Source organism: Neodiprion lecontei, chromosome 5 (assembly GCF_021901455.1).
Source record: "Neodiprion lecontei isolate iyNeoLeco1 chromosome 5, iyNeoLeco1.1, whole genome shotgun sequence".
NCBI classification, from domain to species: domain Eukaryota; kingdom Metazoa; phylum Arthropoda; class Insecta; order Hymenoptera; family Diprionidae; genus Neodiprion; species Neodiprion lecontei.
Window position 1 is genome coordinate 6,507,723 of NC_060264.1, and position 20,791 is coordinate 6,528,513.

A 20,791-nucleotide genomic window follows, 5' to 3' on the forward strand; every position below is an offset into this window, starting at 1 on the left:
TGTTTCAACAGCTGATCTCCGCATTTGTCAAAATTTCCTGTCTGATAATCAACGATTTTATATAATCGTTAAATAACACACGGAAAAAGTAGCATAAAAAGTGAAAAATAACCGTAAATCTTGTAAACAATGTCAGATTCAACGAGGGCGAAAACTTCGATTAGATGTTAACGTATCCTTTTCCATGCCCACCTCCAAGCCTAAATTCTGGTATGAAAAATCGATCTCCTCGATCACCTCCGCTATGTCTGAAACACTTCTCTACCCTTGACACAGCCTTTTGACAGGGACGAATTATTCAGCCGGCGGTGAAGAGACTCCCTTGGCGATATTCCGACCGCTCCACTTCACCCTGGCCTTCTATGACTTTGTTTAAAATCGAGTGAGTTGTGAAATATATAACATATGCATCACCGTTTTTTCCACAACACAATAAGACTGCAGGCTTTGTTCGTGGTTAGAAAATAACAATAAAAGTCCCGATAAAGATAAGAGAGCTTTAAAAGCTCAATGCTCACTCACTCGAGAGACACGAAGGCTTTCAGCCGGGGTTTTTTTTTTTTTTTTTCTTTCTTTTTCTTCTTCTCCTTTCTATTATCCACCATCTCGATATCAATTTTTGTCTTTTATACGGTGAAAATTTTCAACGTATTTTCTTGTACCGCTTTACTCGCAGGTTCAAGAGGCAGAAATTGCGCCATATCATGCAGGTATCAAACAGACACGAGCGGTCTGTATATTTGAAAGTATTCGAGGATCGCACGCAAGACTCCGTTTTACCTTCTTCTTTAATCAACGATGCTAAGAAATTCGTACGAGGATATTTAACCCCGAGAAATCTAATCAAATGTTTACGATTCACGTTCACTCATCACCGTTTGGCGCCGTAGCCCTGTTACTGTCCCTGTCCACGTGGCTCTGCGTTTGTCGTTGGTGCTTCAAGTACGATATGAAAGATCAGGAGGTGATTGACGACTCGTTAAAATCATTTTTACCCACTGCGGTGTAATCACAAAAATACGATACACAACGGTTACTAACTCTGAAATGTTTGTTTTTTTCTTCTAGATTGTGTACCACCTGATCATGTACTTCTTCGTAATAACCTTGTTAAACATGTTGTTCCTCGGTCATCTGCAATTTAGTTGTGACAAGCCGGTTGTAATTGATTCGCTTACTTCTCAGTGAAAAAAAAAAAAAATGACGAACATTCGATAAAGCCGATGTAACGTACGAGACTGAAAATGTCATCGTTTCACTCGTATCAGAAGCGATAAAAGTATTCGTTCAAAATATAATCCACTCAATTACCCGGATTAATAAGAATTCGAGCGTTTGAATCCTCCCGCGCTTATTTGAATTCAAATCGACGGCAATCGTGTTTTTCCGACTCGCCGCGAGCGTCGCTACAATCGATGAAAAAAAAAAAGAAAACCGAGCTGTTGTCTGCTGAGCGGCCGCTCGTCGATCTGAGAATTTGAAAAACGCAAATTTTCGTGCTCTGGGAAGAAAGAAGATACGAGAAGGCCGTCCGCGACTCAAGGTGGGAACTTTGACAGTGTATCGAGTATTATTTCGGTTAAGACAAAAAATAAATCGTGGGCACATCTCGACCCCGAATACTCCTTGTTCCTAACCTATAAAAGCATCGTTTACGCTGGTCCGATTTTTCAGATGGGTCTTCGGCACGCCTCTTTCATAGCCCGGACGGTTTACGTCCGTAACAACAACATCGAGGAGGCATGCGGTGTTCTTAATAGAATAATGGGCCGAGAAGGTTTGTTCGAGCAATTCAGGCGCACGAGGTACTACGAAAAACCCTGTCAGACACGCCGGCGCGTAAACTTCGAAAAGTGCAAGGCCATTTACAACGAGGACATGGACCGGAAGATCCAGTTCATCATGAGGAAAAACAGAGAAGAACCCTTTCCAGGCTGTTCTTGAAATCCTCGTGATGTTAAATCGAATTTTAGTCTGTAACGAATCGTTTGAAGATTTGAAGATTGAGAATAAACATTGAAAGAATAATTTAAAACAATCTACCCTTCGTTTATACAATTTTTTATATTTGTCAAAGGAACAAGTTTAGATCATAGAATTCATACGTCAAATGTCAGACATTAAAGACTCACCACGTTGTCGAGTGAAACAGTGAAACTGGTTGATTTTCACTACAGAAATTCTCTTTACCGATCTGAACGTTAGCCGTTAGGTGCTGCCCTCTGAACTCGATTGCGGGAGTCTGAATTTTGTTATTTTCACAGCTAGATGAAAACACCGATGAGAATTTCAAATGAGTTCCAATTAGCCGAACGTTTTTAAAAATCATTCGATTTCCGCGGCAGAAAATTCACGTACATTTATTTTGCAGTTGATAGTTTGAGAGCGAATCGAACGAAAGCTACCGATCAGCGGATAAAAAATCCTTTTTAGATTTAGAAACAAAAAAAAGTATGAAAACTGATTATTGAACTGAATCCGATGCAATTGGCAATTAGTTGATTAGAAGAGCTTTCGATATTTGATAGAAAATCAAACCGAACGACAGCTATCAATCAGAAATTCAGTTTCCATTGCTGGAAGAATGGTTGACCCGAAAATTATAAAATTTAATCAGTTAATTCCGATACCCGTTGAACAAGAAATACGTCTTATCGAAATCGAATTACTTATTTATTACCAAAAAATATCGCAAACTTCTCTGAAAATTTTTACGCTGACTAATATTTTTATAACTTATCAATCTATCGTTCAGGGAGTGCGGAATTTTATCAGAATCTATTTTTAGTATATCCATTACAATGTGTATGTATGTACACATAGAAACTGGATTACGATCGGTAAACTAATTAGACTGATCACGCGATTTTGTATCTGATAAATTTAATTTTTTTAATTATATTTATCTCGAGAGGTAATCCGTATTTCTTTTTTTTTTTTTTCTTTTTTTCGCGTTATCCAATATGCGAAACTTGGAAAGGCGGTCACAATTCGCTTTTCGTGAACACCAAATACGAGACACAAAGTACCATGGTTTTTTAGTTCATTTCTGTTCGTCGTTTTTATCACACTGTAATGCGTGCAGCAGTATAAGCGTGAGGATATCGGTTCGAGTTGCCCTTGGTAATTTCGTTTCTTTGTTTGTTTTTTTCTTCTTCTTCATTTCTGTGGTTATTTTCACGACGTATTTTTCCCCTTACAACACTGATCCAGTCTAGACGTACCGGCGTCTAGAATTGAACTTATAACCAGTAGCTACGTAGAATAGAAAATCTTTGGCGAGCCAAAGACTCTTTTTACATCGTCACGGTACAGAATGTGAGAGCAACATATTCGCTTGTGGATTATGCGTTACAATATCGGACAGGAAAATCCGCAAGAATAGCGGAGAAAAATAAAAACCCGTGATAATCTTATCGAGGGTAAAATAAATCACGGATCGAACACCGACGACTTTAAAACTCGAGATATATCAAAATTAAGAAGCGTTAATTCGCTAATCGTAAGAAAAAAAAAGTCTGCAAATCACGAGGACTGAAACAATTTGTTTTATCGGTCATTAAATTGTTGATAATTTTATTTTAATGAGAGGGAAATCACGATACAGAACCGCGTATTTCCTGGACATTTGATAATTTTTACTGGCTGCATGTTGCATTAGTATAAAAGTAGAACAGAAATACGTTACGTAAAATTATAGATGGTTTTAAAACTGCGAGATCGACGAGTTTGACTTTCATATAAATACCAAAAATATCATCGAAATTTTATTATAACGAGATACTCGTACAACAAGTATTTATTCAAATAAATGTAGGAATCGTAAGCTAGGATCAAAATCTCGTTAAAAATTCGATAAACGAAAATAATAGAATTTTAAACAAAAGATTATCGTTAGATATCTATGACTCGATTCGAATTGACTCAAAATAATTAGCAATTTATCAGATGAGTTTGATTTCACTTCGCGATGTTATTAATGTTATTCGTAAAACTGTACCTTACAAATTGACTGACAGTGAAACACTTTTTTTCATTTATCGTATTGGCATCGTCAAATCTTCTATTTTACAACACAGCACCGATATTGATTACGATGTGCACAGAAATGTCAATATCGAATCACCTATTGAAAAAAAAAAAATAAAATAATCTGTCGGAGTGATTTCACATCCCCTGATAAACCTTATAAATAGTATAAATTTTTAGCCAACCATTTTTACCTCGACTTTATTGCCACTCTTGTTTTTTAGTATATCATCTGTCATATAAGTTTAAAGTCGCGAAAGTCTCAAGTCTTTTCGGTACATCCTTGACTTTTAGAAGGTCCGAATCAACGAAAATACAATAAGATATTTTCTATATTCTTGGCATAAGTGGAAATGGGACAGCGTCTTGACTTGGCAAAAATTCAATAAACATAAGTCAACATGGTCGTGAAAGTGTTACGGGAAATGGAAAGAGTTTCTCGACAAGTTGTTATATTTCCACCGAGTTATACAGGCCCTTAAAACCGGGTTCAAACTTTTCCTTTACATTGTGCAAAGATCATGCCGGACGTTAGCCGCGCCACATGGCCTTGAATCAAGTCTCGTGTCGTGTGATCAGGGACCAAGTGGGGCGAGTTTTTATCAGGAGTCGATTCAGCCTGCCAAAAAGTTTGATAATCCCAACCCTCCAGCCTTCTCCCAAACCCCCATTACCGTAAATAAACTGATTCCACTGATCAGATTCTCGCCCTCGATTATATATCTTCGCTCTTCGTTAACGTAATGTAACGAAAGCATCTTTTAGGCACAGTTTCACGTTTTATACAAGTATACAAACGCATGCCTGTACGTATATTACCAAACTTTTCGCAGTAAACAATAAATTTTCACGAATGTTTTTCAATTTGATCAAAGTACGCGATAACCAACGAAATTTCTCCAAAGTTATTCAATTCAAGCCTGTACACGATCACTAATTACGGTAGCTACATAAGTTAGACATAAAATAAAGATCAAATACAATAAACATGTGAATTGAATTGAAAGACACACCCGTTGAAACGTTGAAACGGACGAAAAAAACCAAAATAAAAAAGCACTGCGAATCGTAAAGCACGTATAACACGCGCGCTGAAGGTCCAATCGTTTCCACCGATATGAATAAGAACGTACATTCTCGTTTGGTACAATAACACGGTATGCGGGGGGGTTGAAAGTTTGGTCATTCGGATCCAGGCATTTCGAGGCGATAAAACAAACGGTGTAAAATTGTGGGTGTGAAAGTTTTCGTCGACTTATAACAGACAAGGCGTATTATAGGTAACTAGGTAAAAAAAAAAAAAAAGGTCCTGAGAAGGTCATCTCCGGTCGATATCAGACTCGACAAGGTCCTTGACGATATCCCCCATGAAATAATACGGACAGTGGTTAGTACCTATGGACATATAGGCGTGGTATCCCAGAGCTGTATGGATACAGTATCAGGTTTACGGATTCGGGACGCAAATCGCGTGATTCAAAGGTTGAGTCACGGGGGCCTGTGAACGGGGCTAGATTACATCTGTAGCGTGTAGCGCAAGGTTCGCTTCCGGGATATTCTCTGGAGCGAATAACAGGTAGCGAGAGGGTGTCTTCGCTCTGGATGTAGAGCTGGGAACAATACGCGGCAGTTGAACCGGGGCGGGGTTTAAGTTCCGAATTTGAAAAGTTCCGAAAGCGCCTGATTCCGAATTATTTTGTGGCGAAACTTGCGAGTAAAGAAATCAAACTTCGAAGAAACAACGGCTCGAAGTTCCGGAATACAAGATTCTGAAAATTCATGTTACGATGGAGCGAAATTCCGATAAATAAAGTTTCGAGCAGTTTTACTCAATTTTTCTAATTATACTGTAAGTAATGAAATTTTTCTCATTGTCGCACTTTCGGAACTTTGACTCGTCGGTTTTCGGACCATTCGAAACTTTCATGTTTCGTCAATGTTCGATTCCTTTGCTCCAAGTTTCGCCACCAAAAAATTCTCAATTCGGCGCTTTCGGAATTTCAACCCCGCCCCGCTGAACCGCATTTCCTACATCCTGTAACCGCTTACCAGGTACAAGTAAGTCCGAAATTCGTCCTTATTGTATATTCCTCAAGGCTGTTAATCCGACGCACGTCAGCCTCGAGCCACTTAACTCTAATACAGCTGTTCGTGCCTTTGGAGTAAAGCTTCGCGGATTCTCATTGACGCAAGTTCGCCAAAGCGAGACTTTGCGTGGTCACAGGTCAACGGGCTTCATCCCTCTCCTTTGTACAAAACTACACGACTGTCACTCTAAGGCCGGGACGACGTATTCGCAGGATTGAGATACCTGCGATTACACTGCGAAGTGGTCCCGAAATTCTGGAGCAAAAGCGAGGCGATTAAATTACAGGATTTTACGTCTTTTATTTTTCACTTCTAATGAAAATATAACTACCGATCAAATTGATTGTAATCATCTGATGGGTAAGATTTTTGTAAATGATATGTACAAACTTCTCACTGACGTTACATAGTATTATGTAATATGCGATAATAATTCTGTAGTAATAATGCAAATTTTCGTCATATTCTGTTACATTACATAATGTTGAAAGTAAAGCGTGAATTTTTTATTTTTTTTAATATAAGTCAGCCTCGTTCGAAGATTTTATATTTTATAATACTGTGTATAATAATAAGCAGCGTACGCACACATCTCATATCCGGTGAATATTTTTGCATCCGTTGAGCTTTTCATTGACGCCACTACGAGGCGAATTGTGGATGAATTAAAGATGAAGCTGCAAGCGGTAGACGTGATATATACTTCTCGCAAAAATTAAGGGAACAACAAAATTTTCGCAATTTTTGGGTTATTTTCAACAGGCTGTATTTCAGTGAAAAATGGTCGTGCAAAAAATAAGAAAACAAAGCTTTTGAAGCTTGCAGACTCTAGTTTTTGAATTTTTTGGTTAAAAATTTTTCGAAGCACTATTAGCTATGCAATCCTTGGATAAAGCACGAAGAAAAAATTTTCAAAATTTTTTACATTTTTTTTTTCGCTCTACGGGCATGGAAAAATTTTCCGAGCTGAACCAATGCATAGGTCGCATAGCCTGCTTATTTAGCTTCAAGATGCCTTTTTTTAAACCTCGATACGACCATTTGTCTTCGAGATATCGAATTTTGAATGCCAAAGGATCCTTTTTCACTCAACTGCCGATATCTCTGGAACTACTGGTCGCAAAGTGAGCCGAAGGGCAGTTTCTTTTTCTGCAGAAAATTTCCTACAAAAATCTGTCAAGGTTGATGTCAAAAAAAATTTTTTTCCACCTGTAGCGTCAACGTGAAAAAAGAGCAAAAAAATGCCATTTTGCCTTTTTTTGGATAATTGACTGTATCTTCGTCAATATTGGGGGAAAAGCTTAGGTTAAAAGAAAATTTTACAGCCTAATGTACCCCCAAGGTCCCTCTAAATCGGTAGATCGATCGATTCAGCGGTTTTCCTGGACCGATTGATTGAAATTTTGGAAAAATTAAGAGAACAAGGTCCCCTAAGAAACAAAAACCTTGTTCCCTTGATTTTTTTAAAATTTCAATCAATCGGTCCAGGAAAACCGCTGAACCGATCGATCTACCGATTTAGGGGGACCTTTGGGGTACATTAGGCTGTAAAATTTTCTTCTAACCTAAGCTTTCCCCCCAATATTGACGAAGATACAGTCGATTATCCAAAAATTCCTTAAGAAGCAAAAACCTTGTTCCCTTAATTTTTTCAAAATTTCAATCAATCGGTCCAGGAAAACCGCTGAACCGATCGATCTACCGATTCAGAGGGACTTTTAGGGTACATTGGGCTGTAAAATTTTCTTCTAACCTAAGCTTTCCCTCCAATATTGACGAAGATACAGTCAATTATCCAAAAAAAGGCAAAATGGCATTTTTTTGCTCTTTGTTCACGTTGACGCTACAGGTGGAAAAAAATTTTTTTTGACATTAACCTTGACAGATTTTTGTAGGAAATTTTCTGCAGGAAAAGAAACTGCCCTTCGGCTCACTGTGCGACCAGTAGTTCCAGAGATATCGGCAGTTGAGTGAAAAAGGATCCTTTGGCATTCAAAATTCGATATCTCGAAGACAAATGGTCGTATCGAGGTTTAAAAAAAGGCATCTTGAAGCTAAATAAACAGGCTATGCGACCTATGCATTGATTCAGCTCGGAAAAATTTTTCCATGCCCGTAGAGCGAAAAAAAAAATGTAAAAAATTTCGAAAATTTTTTCTTTGTGCTTCATCCAAGGATTGCATGGCTAATAGTGCTTCGAAAAATTTTTAACCAAAAAATTCAAAAACTAGAGTCTTCAAGCTTCAAAAGCTTTGGTTTTTTATTTCTTGCACGACCATTTTTCACTGAAATACAGCCTGTTGAAAATCACCAAAAAATTGCCAAAATTTTGTTGTTCCCTTAATTTTTGCGAGAAGTGTATATATAAGGTATTCCACCACAAACCGACCTACATTTGACCCTCATCATCGGTGACTTTTTTTTATTTTTAAGTATAGTGTAAACTGTACAAAGAAAATATTTTTTATTTACTGCTCCCAACACACACGAAAATCCAATTTTTCTCATAAATTCTGTCTTAAGGAACGACAATTTTTAGACCATGATGAAAGTGGGCAAGCTTTTGGCTTTTGTGTTGGAAAATAATCTGGGGTCTGGAGGACGCAGGAGAAAAAATTGACACTGTGATTACGTATTTCGTGATTACTAATGCAGAATTTTATTTTAATATTAGTAATTTCAGTGTGATTTCGAACGACATTGACACCTCAATCGTTTCGGTGAAATATTCCTTGAACAGAATAAACAGGCGAAACGAATAATTAAAAAGTATGAAAAAAAACCAAATGTTTTAATTTATATTTTACTCAATTTTTCTCACTTTGACATCAATTCTTTTACCTGTAGCTTCTAAACCAAAAGCTTGCCGACGTTCGTCCTGGTCTCAAAATCTTCGTTTCTCAACACAGAATTTATGAATAAAATTGGCTTCTTGTGTTTCTGGGAGGAGTAAAAATCTAATTCGTGGTAAAAAGATTCTAAAACTCGGTGATGGATGTTTTTTTGTTTTTTTTAACACACTACACCGGACTTAAAAATGAAGAAAATGGCCGACGGTGAGGGTTGGAATGCCTCCTCACGAGGGTGAAATCCTGCGCCAGAAATGGTCGTCGACCTCTTTATTCCTCGCGAAGAAGGTCCTCCTCCTCCCTTTTTCCCATATACCTGCAAGTCTAGCCACAGAAAATATTAAAAATGTAAAACTCGCGGGTAACGGCGCCTTCCTGCAACATTTCGACGGTGTTAAGGGGTTATGGGGTTAAAACGCGTGGTCTACGTGCGTGGACAAGGTTTCATCCGCTGCTTTACGCATACGTAACCAGAGATGCAAGTGTACAGGGAGGAAATATAATTCTCTCGGGTAGAATAAACAGCCCTTTCTCCGCAATCCTTCGCGGTTTCAATTTCTGCAAAAATTGCGCGGCGTGAGTCTCAAGCGAAAAAAAAAAAAAAAAAAAAAAATGACGGTGAGAAGGGAAGACAATCTGTACATGTATATATATACACGGCTGATATACAACACTTTGCATGTAAATATTGTTGTATAATATACAACGCGCGGACCTGCGGAAACGGTTTTTTTTTTTTTTTTGTTTCTTATTACACACTTGATCAAAGACGGGACGGGGAAAAAGTGATTTTCGATTTAAGCGCGAAACAATATGCTTCTTTTATTACACAGGCTTACCGATCAAGCTTCGGATATAAAATGTTGCTTGAACTTTCCCCACGCGCTGTCGTTCGCGTCGTGACGCCGAAACTATCCATCGGATTAACGCTGGTTCAAATTCTCCGGCAACGGGAGGGAAAATCTCCAAGCGTTAAAAAATCACTCACAACTTAAACAAAAGCAGGATACGATGTGTGTAATTCAGAGAAAGCATTGAACAACTAACCGGAAGTGACTGCGGCAGTATTGCAGGTCGATTGCGCGGTATTCATAATCAGTATTTCCGGTACACTTCAACCCGATAACTTTATACACAAATTAACTTGTCATGACGGTGAGGAGTTTGTGTGGTTCTTTTTTTTTTTTATATATTCCTTAAATTCTAATAAACTGACGCGTCGAGAGAAGGTTGAATTTTCGTATTGCATACTCGAGAGAATTTGAATTGCTTAAGCAATCCTGAAAGAGTTGGACAATCGTTTGAACCGATGATTCAATCGAATGTCTAAAATGGAAAGGGAAACATATGTTGGACCAAAAAGATGTTGCACAGTTTTCATCGCAACTCGTGAGAAAAAAAAAGAAATAAATAAATAAAAAAAATAAAAAAAACTCGTAAAATGTTCCGTAATTATTTGTAATCTCGTATTAATTGAAATTAAAGCTTAACTTGAGCGAATAAAATTTGATGATAATTTTCATTACTCAAGTATTATACGTAAAGTAAATTCTCAACGACTTTTATCGATCCCGAATAATCTGCAGACTTGATGATTTGGTTCGTGCCGGTTGACTCTGCGACAGTCAGCTGAATTTAACGACGCGTTTCGTGAAAAGTCTGCCGAGCTACCTTAATTCCGCATGATCGATAATCACCGTCGAACACTCCCTTTTTCTGCCTCTACGTACCAATTAATTCGACCCCCCAACATCTCCCGGAATTCGCTCCTGCGATCCTGCCGTGTTTTACATTTCCGAGGGACTTTTATACCGAATTTTGTTAAGCAACGACCGGGATGAAATAATCAATGCGGACTATAACTGAACGAATCGCGATGGAAAATTAGATTCGCAAAAATTTATTACTCTTCATCAGCTTTGGTGATGCGAGAAATTTATTGGGTTTCACTTTGGTTTCGCTTTGGAATCACTTTTTCTAATTTCAACGAATCTCAACTTTTTTTTGGTTGTTTTTAAAAAAAAATGTAAAATCTAAAAAGTCCAAAGCTTACAGGATTTGACAACGAAATGAAGGTCACGAAAAATTTCCACTTCCGTTAAATTTCAACTTACTTTTCTACCGGAAACAAATTGATTGATCAATGTCTTACCGACAAACATATATTTTTTCCTCCTCGTTACCTTTTCAGTGTGAATATTAATTTTTCTTTAATTTATACATTTTGTTGTTTTGTATTTTTTCCATACAAATTTTTTTCCCCTCCCCAAGTCCTATCGATTTCCAATTTTTCACTCGTCTGTTTTCGAGATCATCGCGGAAGTTTTTCGATCAGACCAAGAGACTCTTCCCTTTTCACGGTGATGAAAAGTATAAGGAAGTAACAGTTTTTTCCGTTTTCAGGTTTTTTACTCACGCTGATAAAAAATTCATCGTCCGACGCCCTAATCTCGACGATAACAACGCCGTTCGAATATAGATTTGTGGTTACAGAGAAAACCGAATCCATTCGTCAAGCCGAAATAACGCCTCGAATCACGGTCCAGCTTCACTACTTAAGTATACACGTATAATCGGACCCTGATTCGTGCAAGCTGTCCGTTTCGATATCCAATTTTCGCGTCACCTGTCGACCAATCAAAACTGGAGAAATGAGGAGAACCTGATTTACGATTGATGGGGAAAAGGAAAAAAAAGTAAGTAAAAAAATAGGCACCGAGGTTCCAATCTTTCGGACGAAAGTGGCTATGTACGTAATATTTTATCAACTACTGATATATTGCTATGCGCATGTGTAATTTGACACGTTGTAACTGCGGGACCGCGATAAGAATAGGAAAAATATTGTCACTCGTTTAAATTGAGAAAACAAATTGAAAACGATATCTTAATCGTTAATTACTTTCTAGTGTGAAAATAACTGCTATACGTCACTGATTGAAAACTTTTTCGAGTCTTATTTGTAACGAATATACGAGTACGATAAACGAAAACGTGATATATTATATAATAACGACATTTACAAATTCGGTATGTTCCGTGCCGTTCGGTGCTGACAAAGCCGACCAGTTATCTCTTTAGTTTTATCGTTTCCTGCACAGCGATTTGCTTCTATCTTCGAATTAGACGAAAATTTTACGTCATACATCGTATGACGATTTCTCCTTAGCAGATAATTATACTAACCGAGAATTCCGCATCACGTTTGCGATAGGTAAGTTTAACGATGAACCTGAATGATGGGGAACTTTTGCTGACTCGTTTAGCGTCCGTTAGTCAATTTCGAGATAACGTGTATCGCGTGTTTTTTCCGCGGGGCGGAAACATCGTCCGATGATGACTATTCGCGATACAGCTTCCATTTTATTCTATATCTGTTTTAATTAATTATTGGACTAAAGTGTTACGATCAGTTTGCGATAAGTAACAAAATAGACATGCGGATACAGATCACGATACTCTTTCTCTTTATAGAAATTCGCTGGTATATAGAATGGATTTAACACCTTCGAAATTGAACTAAACCTAGCGGTAAAAAAAAAAATCACAAATCTTCAAAGTATTTCGATTTCCATCACTGTGTGTATTAGATTATATAATTGACAAAGTGCGGAAGTTTCATTTAGAAAAAATACATAAATAGGAAAAATGATAAACAATCGATAGAAATAATGTATTTAACACGGAAGTTTATTCCTTTCAACTATATTCTTTGAATGCCGTTGTCATTTCTTTTCTTTTTTTTTTTTTTTGAAAATCCGTTATGCACATTAAAACAACTTAAAGAATTCCTAATAAACTTTTCGAAGAAATCGTGGAAAAGTTGTTGTTCAAATTAAGCAGTTAAGCTATTAGATGGCAAACTTATCTATTTTTTCATGACAATATAAGACTGTTCTAGAAACGTATATTTTTTCTTTCGGAATAAAAAAATTGACGTGTAACGAATAACCTGTAAACTTAGAAATGAGAACGAATATTATACGCGTCTTTTTCAAAGACTAAATAGCATAAGGAAATAAAGAAACAATCTTCAATATATATTTCTTCTTTTCAAATAGGTTTTAATTATTTAATTGTTGACAACAACCAACTCTTGAAAAGTAAAAAAAAAATCGTCGAGTGAAACTTTTGTTATGAATTTTTGAAATACACGATGTTCCCTGTAATGGAAACAAGGGTTCTAAAAGGGTTAAGCACACGAATTCTTGGCAACGTCATAAAAATTCACCGTATTGCTGTAAAATTTATAATATAAACGACGCTAGCGGGTAACAGTTGAAAATTCTCACATGTGTCCTACGTATTTTTGTATACGGGACATTCCATGTCAAATATGTACATGGAAAAAGAAAAAGAAAAAACAATTCCGACATGGAAACACTAAGATCTTGCGAAAAAAAAGTAAATATTTGGATCCCACGATCACGTGGTGCTTCAAAAATCACATTTCGAATCATAGAATCTCCGTGAATTTGTCCAGATTTTGAAAAACGACGTTTTCGAAATTGGTTTTGCGATTTCTTATAATTTTCGCCAGTGTCTCGCCAGTGTGAAAATGTTCAAAATCGAAGGGGGTGAGGTACACGGGGTGCTAATTTCACGTGGAATGCCTTATACGCAAAACTCCACCAATTATCAGCGCCTGCATTCGTAACGACTGAATTGCATCTACACTACTCCGAATTCCAGTTGTTCGAAAATTATCAATCTGAATGCTGTTGAGAAGTGGACTATTTTTCGTAACGATTGCTGAAACGATTAGGTATCGTGAAAGGCGAAGAAATCTGTAATACGCAAGTCATTATAGCATAGCTTCGATGTCATTGATCCAACTTTCAACGTAACACCGTACGTACAAAGCCTCGGGCAAGGCCGCAAATCCAAGGTGGCGGGCAACGAACCAATGTTACAATCAACAAGTGTAATAATACGTAACGCGTTATTTCCATAATAATATTACACTTGTATCGACTGAGGTTAAATTTTTTATTAATACTACAGAGCATCCATTTGACCGATATAGCTTACGTAATTATGGTAATTAGTAAACACCTTGCAGAAAAAAAAGTATCCGGAAATTCTCGATAGGTTCTTGTATAAAAAAATTTTATATTCGTGACGTCGAATGTTCTCGTAATTTTTTTTTTTTTTTTGTCTAAACCACATTCAACTTGAAATAACAGAGTTGATAGAAATTTATGAAAAACTTATGTTTCTACTACAGGGTGGCCACAAATTTTTGGGGAAAAAATTCCCTTACTCAACTCTACAATCGGTTAAAATTCAATTCGAATTGAAGAAAAATATAATGTAGGTATAAAAAAGTCAGTTTATGCCAATTGGATTTCTCGACGAAAAGAAGTAAGCCTTTTACCTCAAAAAACGATTCGTAATTCCCAAGAAAGAAGACTGATATTTTCAGTTTGTCTCGTCACCAAATTAAAAATTCCCTGACAATTCCAGGTTTTCCATGATCCCCTTTTAGATACCCCGAAATTTCCAGTTTTTCCAAGTTGTCCAGAAAAAATGCATTCTCCATATTTCAAAATTGACAAACTTGTTTAATTCGTTAACCGTTCGCACAATCTGTTGAACGTGAGACAGACAGCAGTGGAAATTTTGATGAACTCGCGATCACGGACAGAGAGAAATAGGTGGGGACAAGAATTCGTGACTCTGATAATACCATCGTAGGTCAGACCTGTAAGGCTGAAACAGCACAGCTGAGAAGCAAGGTTAAAACGCGAAGGTGAAGAGAGAGAGGGAGAGAGAGAGAAAGAGAGAGGAAGATTGAAGGGGGTAAAGCAATTCACTCTACAAGTTTATCGATTCAAACTGACATTTACGAGCTAGTCTTCATTGTTATATACGAATCACATATAATACCCGAGTTGAGAAAATTTGTTAAACTTGGTTCGATAATCTTGTTTCGTTTCTTTTCCTTTAATCTTTATCTTCTATTAGCCTACGCAAAATAAGTCGTTAATAGAGCTCAACTCGAATAGAATCCGCACATCTCGTACGTTTAACAATTAATTATCATAATAACGATCGTATCGTTGTATGTTCGAGTAAAATTTAAAGTTAGATTCGAGTTTCCCTTCAACTGAGTATTTGAATGAATTTTTTTTTCCATTTTTAGGGGTGCACAATGCAGTGCAAGACAAAATAATGATGACATGTTTTTTGTTTTTCGTTAAATATGATAATTTTTCATGTTATAGGTGATTTAATTTCACTGATTTTAATATATATATATATATAGATATATATTAACATGGGTGACGTCACAGTGTTATAGTTTTCAATCTGTTATATTAATGGCAATTTCTATTCAATCGAAAAAATAAAAAATACGCCCAAAACATTTTTTTTTTCCAATCTACAAGAACGTGAAAATAAAAAAATTTCATTCAAATACTCAATTGTTTCAGGCACTCACGCAGTCGCGACTCCGCGATTATTATGTTTAAATCAAAATCAATTGCACTTTGCACGGAAACAGCGATTAATCACTTTCCGGTCGGGATCGGGCAATTTCCGGTTTCACTGTCACAGCTTCGCGGTAACGCCATTAGTGATTTTTCATCCGTATTACGCGAAGTCTCAATACCGTGTAAGTCCCTCTGAATCAACGCGTCGATTAAAATATCAACTTTTTCTCAGTAAATACCTCAGTTTTCGAAAATTCACACCCAGTGAAACTTTACCCTGATTTGAGCAAAAAAATAAAAAAATTAACTCGATATCTGAATTCAGAAATTTTTCAATCAAGATTTGACCGAGTGTAACATTTTCGCCGTTGATTAAAATCTACGATTCCAATTACACACGTGTATCTGTATTTCAAATTCGACTCGTGTACACTGTACCTGTAAACAAATCCCTAAAATAATCTTGATCTATCGGATTGATTGGACCGATCGATTTATCAATAAATCTGCAAAAAAAAAAAAAAAATAGATAAAATCCACGTCCTCGATATATTCAGCGCGTATCGTTCGAGTAGCGGAAACGTGGCGTGATTTCGTTTTACACACGTGTACCTATAGGCAATTCGATTGTATAATACGGCTAGTCGGTCGCCACGTGTACCTGCGAATGAGGAGAGGCTGTAAATATTCGCGAAACTCTACCTACGTAGCCATTCGCCGAGAAGCGAATCACCTCATGAAAAGAGAGGGCGGAACGGGATAATAAACGCGCACGTAGCGACAATCGAGCGTCTCCTGCTATATTGCTGGGAAAATTACGAGAGAGGGAGTAAAACGGAAAGCGAGGCGAGGAGAGGAGAGGAGAGGAGAGGAGAGGAGAGGAGAGACTGGCGCCGTGTTGTATGGACAATGTCAGACAGAATCGTACGACTCTGACGTAATTAGGCATGGGTAGGTAGGTGAACGTTGTACGTACGTAGATACGTCAGGTGTGTAAGGTATGTGTACGGTACGTGTAACTGACATGGGTACATAACGAGGTGGGCATAATGGATGCCGTAAAATTCGGTTGGAATGTATTAAATGTATAGTACGTATTAAAAACGCCCGAAGTCTGTTACAATATTATACGAATGTACGAGGTACGAATGTTAGCGTTTAACACGTACATACGTGTAAGTATTTGATTTTATTTTATTTTTTTTATTTTCTTTGTATGATTTTTATCTACTCGTTCGAAACTTGCTAATTATTCGAGTCATGGAGGGTGGGGTAAAAAAAACTGCAAATTCATTGACCCTGTGGAAAATTTTGACGACATTTGCGCAGTGAAATACGCCGTGTGTTGCGTGTTTGGTGGATTTTGTTTAGCCGGATCCGTGTCACGCCACAATTCGTTGGTCATCGTTCCCGAACCAAAAATTACAAGTTTTTTCAACGATCCAATGCGACGTACGAAAATGTTTCTGCAATCATCCGTATTAAAATAATTCCTGCCTCTAATTTTTTAACGTTTCTTTTTTTTTTTTTTTTTTCTTTGTTTCTTTTGTTTTTCGAAAAAAGCTTGAAAACAGTAGGAAGGAAAAGTTTTGACGTTCGACGCGCCATTTTTCAGAATTTTTTCATCCATTTAAATTGTGTCGATTAATAACGTGGCAAAATTAAAATTGTGTCTAAAAAAATCTAAAAAAAAAACAAAACAGAGTGCCTTCAAAAGTCAAAACAATTATATAAATAATCGTCGGTTAGATACGAGAGGTCAAAGGTCAGACCCAGGTCGAAATTGTATGAACTGCCCTATATATATATGTATATATATGTATATTAATGCATATTATATTTTACTGAAATCATAGATGCCAGACATAATAGACATAAGTATCGTATAATTTATGCAGATATCCGATTTCTCAGCATCGATGTCGTATTTCAATGCTGGAGCGAAAAAGAAAGAATAGAAGAATAAACAGAGACTAAAATAAATGAGATGGATGTGGAATGTTTTTAATAGTTACGGTATAGAATTTCGCGACGTGACGTCAATCGACTTTGATATTACTTAAATCTAATATATACAAATTCGGAGTTCGTATAATTATTATTGTCAAACTTTTAACAATCTACGTTTCGTACAATAATATTGTATAAACTGGATGAATGGGATTTGGCTCTCTTTTGACTTAATTTCTCTTCATCTCTCTCTCTTTTGCATCAATTTTCTATTCGTTTCATTCAAATTGCCATTAAATCAGTTAATTCACGATAAAAATAAACCCTTGCCGGTTCGTGTATGAACTAAACTTATCATAGTTCGTTATAAAAACATCTGGATACACATTTACAGCATATAAAAATCCTACAATACAATATACGGGATCGGGTGAAATTTATAAACATAAATAATTGTTTCGTAGTTGTTATTTTGTCTATCGAAAAAGTGAGGTCTTGCCATTATATAATGACAGAATTGAATTTTTTCTTTGACAATGATTCTAATTCGTATCGTGCCAAATGACAAATTCAAAAAATCGCGCGTCATGATAAAATCAAGAATAAGGATCTGAAAGTTTCCGAATATCCTTATACAATCTAGGTGTAATATCTCGGCTTGTGTATAAAAGATAGAAATAAAATTGGTAAAAAAATATCTGCCCTTGAATATATTTTCCGAACGACGAACTTGTATAAATCAAATTCTGCTATAAATATTGATTGATCGCTGATTTTACGATACAGGTTTTACTTAAATTATGTAGACTTTTTTAAACACCGTTAACCGAATTTCTTGTGTACAAATTATTCGATCATTTACCAGATGATACCTGTTAAAAAATCTACGAAATTTCCACTTGTTTGAGTTAAAAATGTTTGAAAAAATTTCGCCAATAATATGGATACTGAAACATTGGTTACACTATTTTCACCGCATGATGTCAAAATCACGATTCAAGCTAAACATTCAACTCGCAGACAAATATTCAAAAGTATCTCCATAGAATTCATGCCGCACAAGCGACTTTCGACTTTCGAATATCGAAGTGTTTGGATAAACTCGCTCAATTCGTCTCAAGTAATGCGGTGATAAATCAAAAGTCTGGCAATCGGATCGGATATTTTTGGCAATTCGTTAACGGATGAATCGCCCGAATCGTTTTACGGCATCGATGGAAGTGACGTCACGGATTAATTGTAAGTACGGGAAGAGAGGGTGATTAATGAACGTTCAGTGTTGTTAACAGTTCTGCAGCTGATATCGAACACAAACACGCGTTTCCGTTTATATTATAATTCTGCGTAGCTGGTGTAAGATTATCAATCTCTACGATCTCGTATCACGTGAGATTTGATAGTAAGCGTCATCGTTGCTGATTACGTATATCCAACGAGAGATGCAATATACATACATACAACATATATCATTCAGCCGTTTGTTGTCGGTATAATTTTGTTTATCATTGAAGATGCATTGACAGTTGTAAGTACATTGACACCGAAAAGCTCGAGGAGATAAAGGGAACAGAAATAACAATATCCGATACTCAATTCTATATCCCGTAAAAAATAGAATTAAAAATTATACATAAATAGGAGTGAAAAATAATAATTATGCACTATACTCTTTAATACCTTTAAAATGAATGGTAATTTTTTTTTTTTTTTTTTAATCATTAATTAATATTTCTGTGAACCTATTTTTCATTCAATCATAACTGTCATTACCGTTACTTTTTTCCATTATACATATGTATTGTAACGAGCTTAAATAATTACGAAATGTCGTATAGATTATTCGCAATGCTTTACCTTCCCCAGTGAAGTAATATTATAATATCTCATTATACAGTGCCAATAAAACGTGTAAGTTTTACGCAAACGGAAAATCACTGCATAAATTATCATAATATAATTTACCGTTCGTCGGATTGTAAAAACCGCGCATAGATGGGTATATATGAGCCTCGCCCGAAAGAAAGGGTTTGCGTCTGAGCTGTGAAGCGATTAAAAATGTCGGTAAGATGTCGGTAATGGGATCTGTATCCGGAACTCTCCTAATATCTTTTCCCCTTCTTCCCATTCGTTTTTCTTTCGTCTGTATATGAGTTTATTATTTAAAGAGCAACTTCCTGCTGTTAAACGTAATATAATTTACGACATACGCGTACGTAATACGTATTACGTTTGTCACGCTCCTTGGTGCCGACGTTATTTATCCTGTAATGTCAGCGGATTTCTGACGTTTATAATACATACCTGACATAAAAATAGAGCGTTCGATAAAGGCATGCGTCATTTATGTTCAAACAAACGTTCAGGCTGAAAGCTCTTCGACTTTTTACGGTAATTGATTCTATGTAAAACCTGCGATGCAAATGAAAACATATAACTTAAGTGTTACGTTACATTCACAACGTGTGAAATATAATAGTCAAATGAACAAATTTTTACACTGTAATATTGATTTCACTACTGCATAACAACACTGCAGTTAATAGAAAAGTATCAAATATATATATATATATATACAGAAATTTGATATATAAGCAAAATATTATATTTAATGAAACTTTGGAAGTTCGTAAGTTTTATTGATAATCCATGAATTATTTTGAACGGAATGATTTTTTTTTTCCACGATTACTCGGGCGGTCGGCGTTACAACAAAAATATGAATGTCATACCGCGTGAATGAGAAGAACTTTTAGTCTTATTCATGATTCATACGAAACCTTTTTTTTCGTCTCAGTGTGTACATATAACTCGACACTCATTTACGTTTTGCAATGTCATTGTTTAAGATGTTTAAAACTCACAATTGGTGATAGGAACTCGTTATAATAATACAAATCGAGATGCGTGAAAAAATTGGGAGAAATGACTCGTTACAACGATAAAGAAATCGACTTGCGACAAAAGCTTAAAAAAAAAGTTTTCCGGCACAAACTTTTACAGTACACGCATCGTTATTACAGCCGGTTTTATTGAGCATAAACCTTGGATACTTTCATTGATCCTGTCATATTCTAGACTTGCTTGAAAAATCTTTGGGTGATAAAAAGTTTCACTACGAAATACGATCTATATACGCAAATTGAAGTGAAATGGTGCATTTTAATCGAGACTAATTTTTCCGCGTAGAGTAGATTCATCGATTGTTCGATTTGAAAAATGTACACTATGTATAAACGCTAATTAAGCTAAAGAATTTTGAAGTTGCATAAACTGTGAACACTTTTCTTATTGATCTGCCTAAATCTTTTCCTAATTTTTATCAAATATATCCAGACGAGAATTGACTACGTCCAATTTGACTGGAATATCTGCAAATACAATACGAGCTATAAATTTGTATAAAACTTATTTACGATGCGTCGTTAGATATTGAGAATA

General features: G+C 36.2%; 1 protein-coding gene and 1 long non-coding RNA gene across 2 annotated transcripts in view; one reads left to right on the forward strand and one right to left on the reverse strand.

Moving 5' to 3' along the window:
* Positions 1-20,791, reverse strand: part of LOC124294725 — a 92,899-nt gene that overhangs the window by 5,451 nt on the left and 66,657 nt on the right. The gene's annotated exons all lie outside the window — the stretch shown is intronic.
* LOC107219091 (28S ribosomal protein S21, mitochondrial) lies at positions 1,420-2,038 on the forward strand. Its single transcript, XM_015657177.2, has 2 exons — positions 1,420-1,543; positions 1,675-2,038. The coding sequence occupies exon 2, from the start codon at positions 1,675-1,677 to the stop codon at positions 1,942-1,944; it is 270 nt and encodes an 89-aa protein (XP_015512663.1). The 5' UTR covers positions 1,420-1,543; the 3' UTR covers positions 1,945-2,038.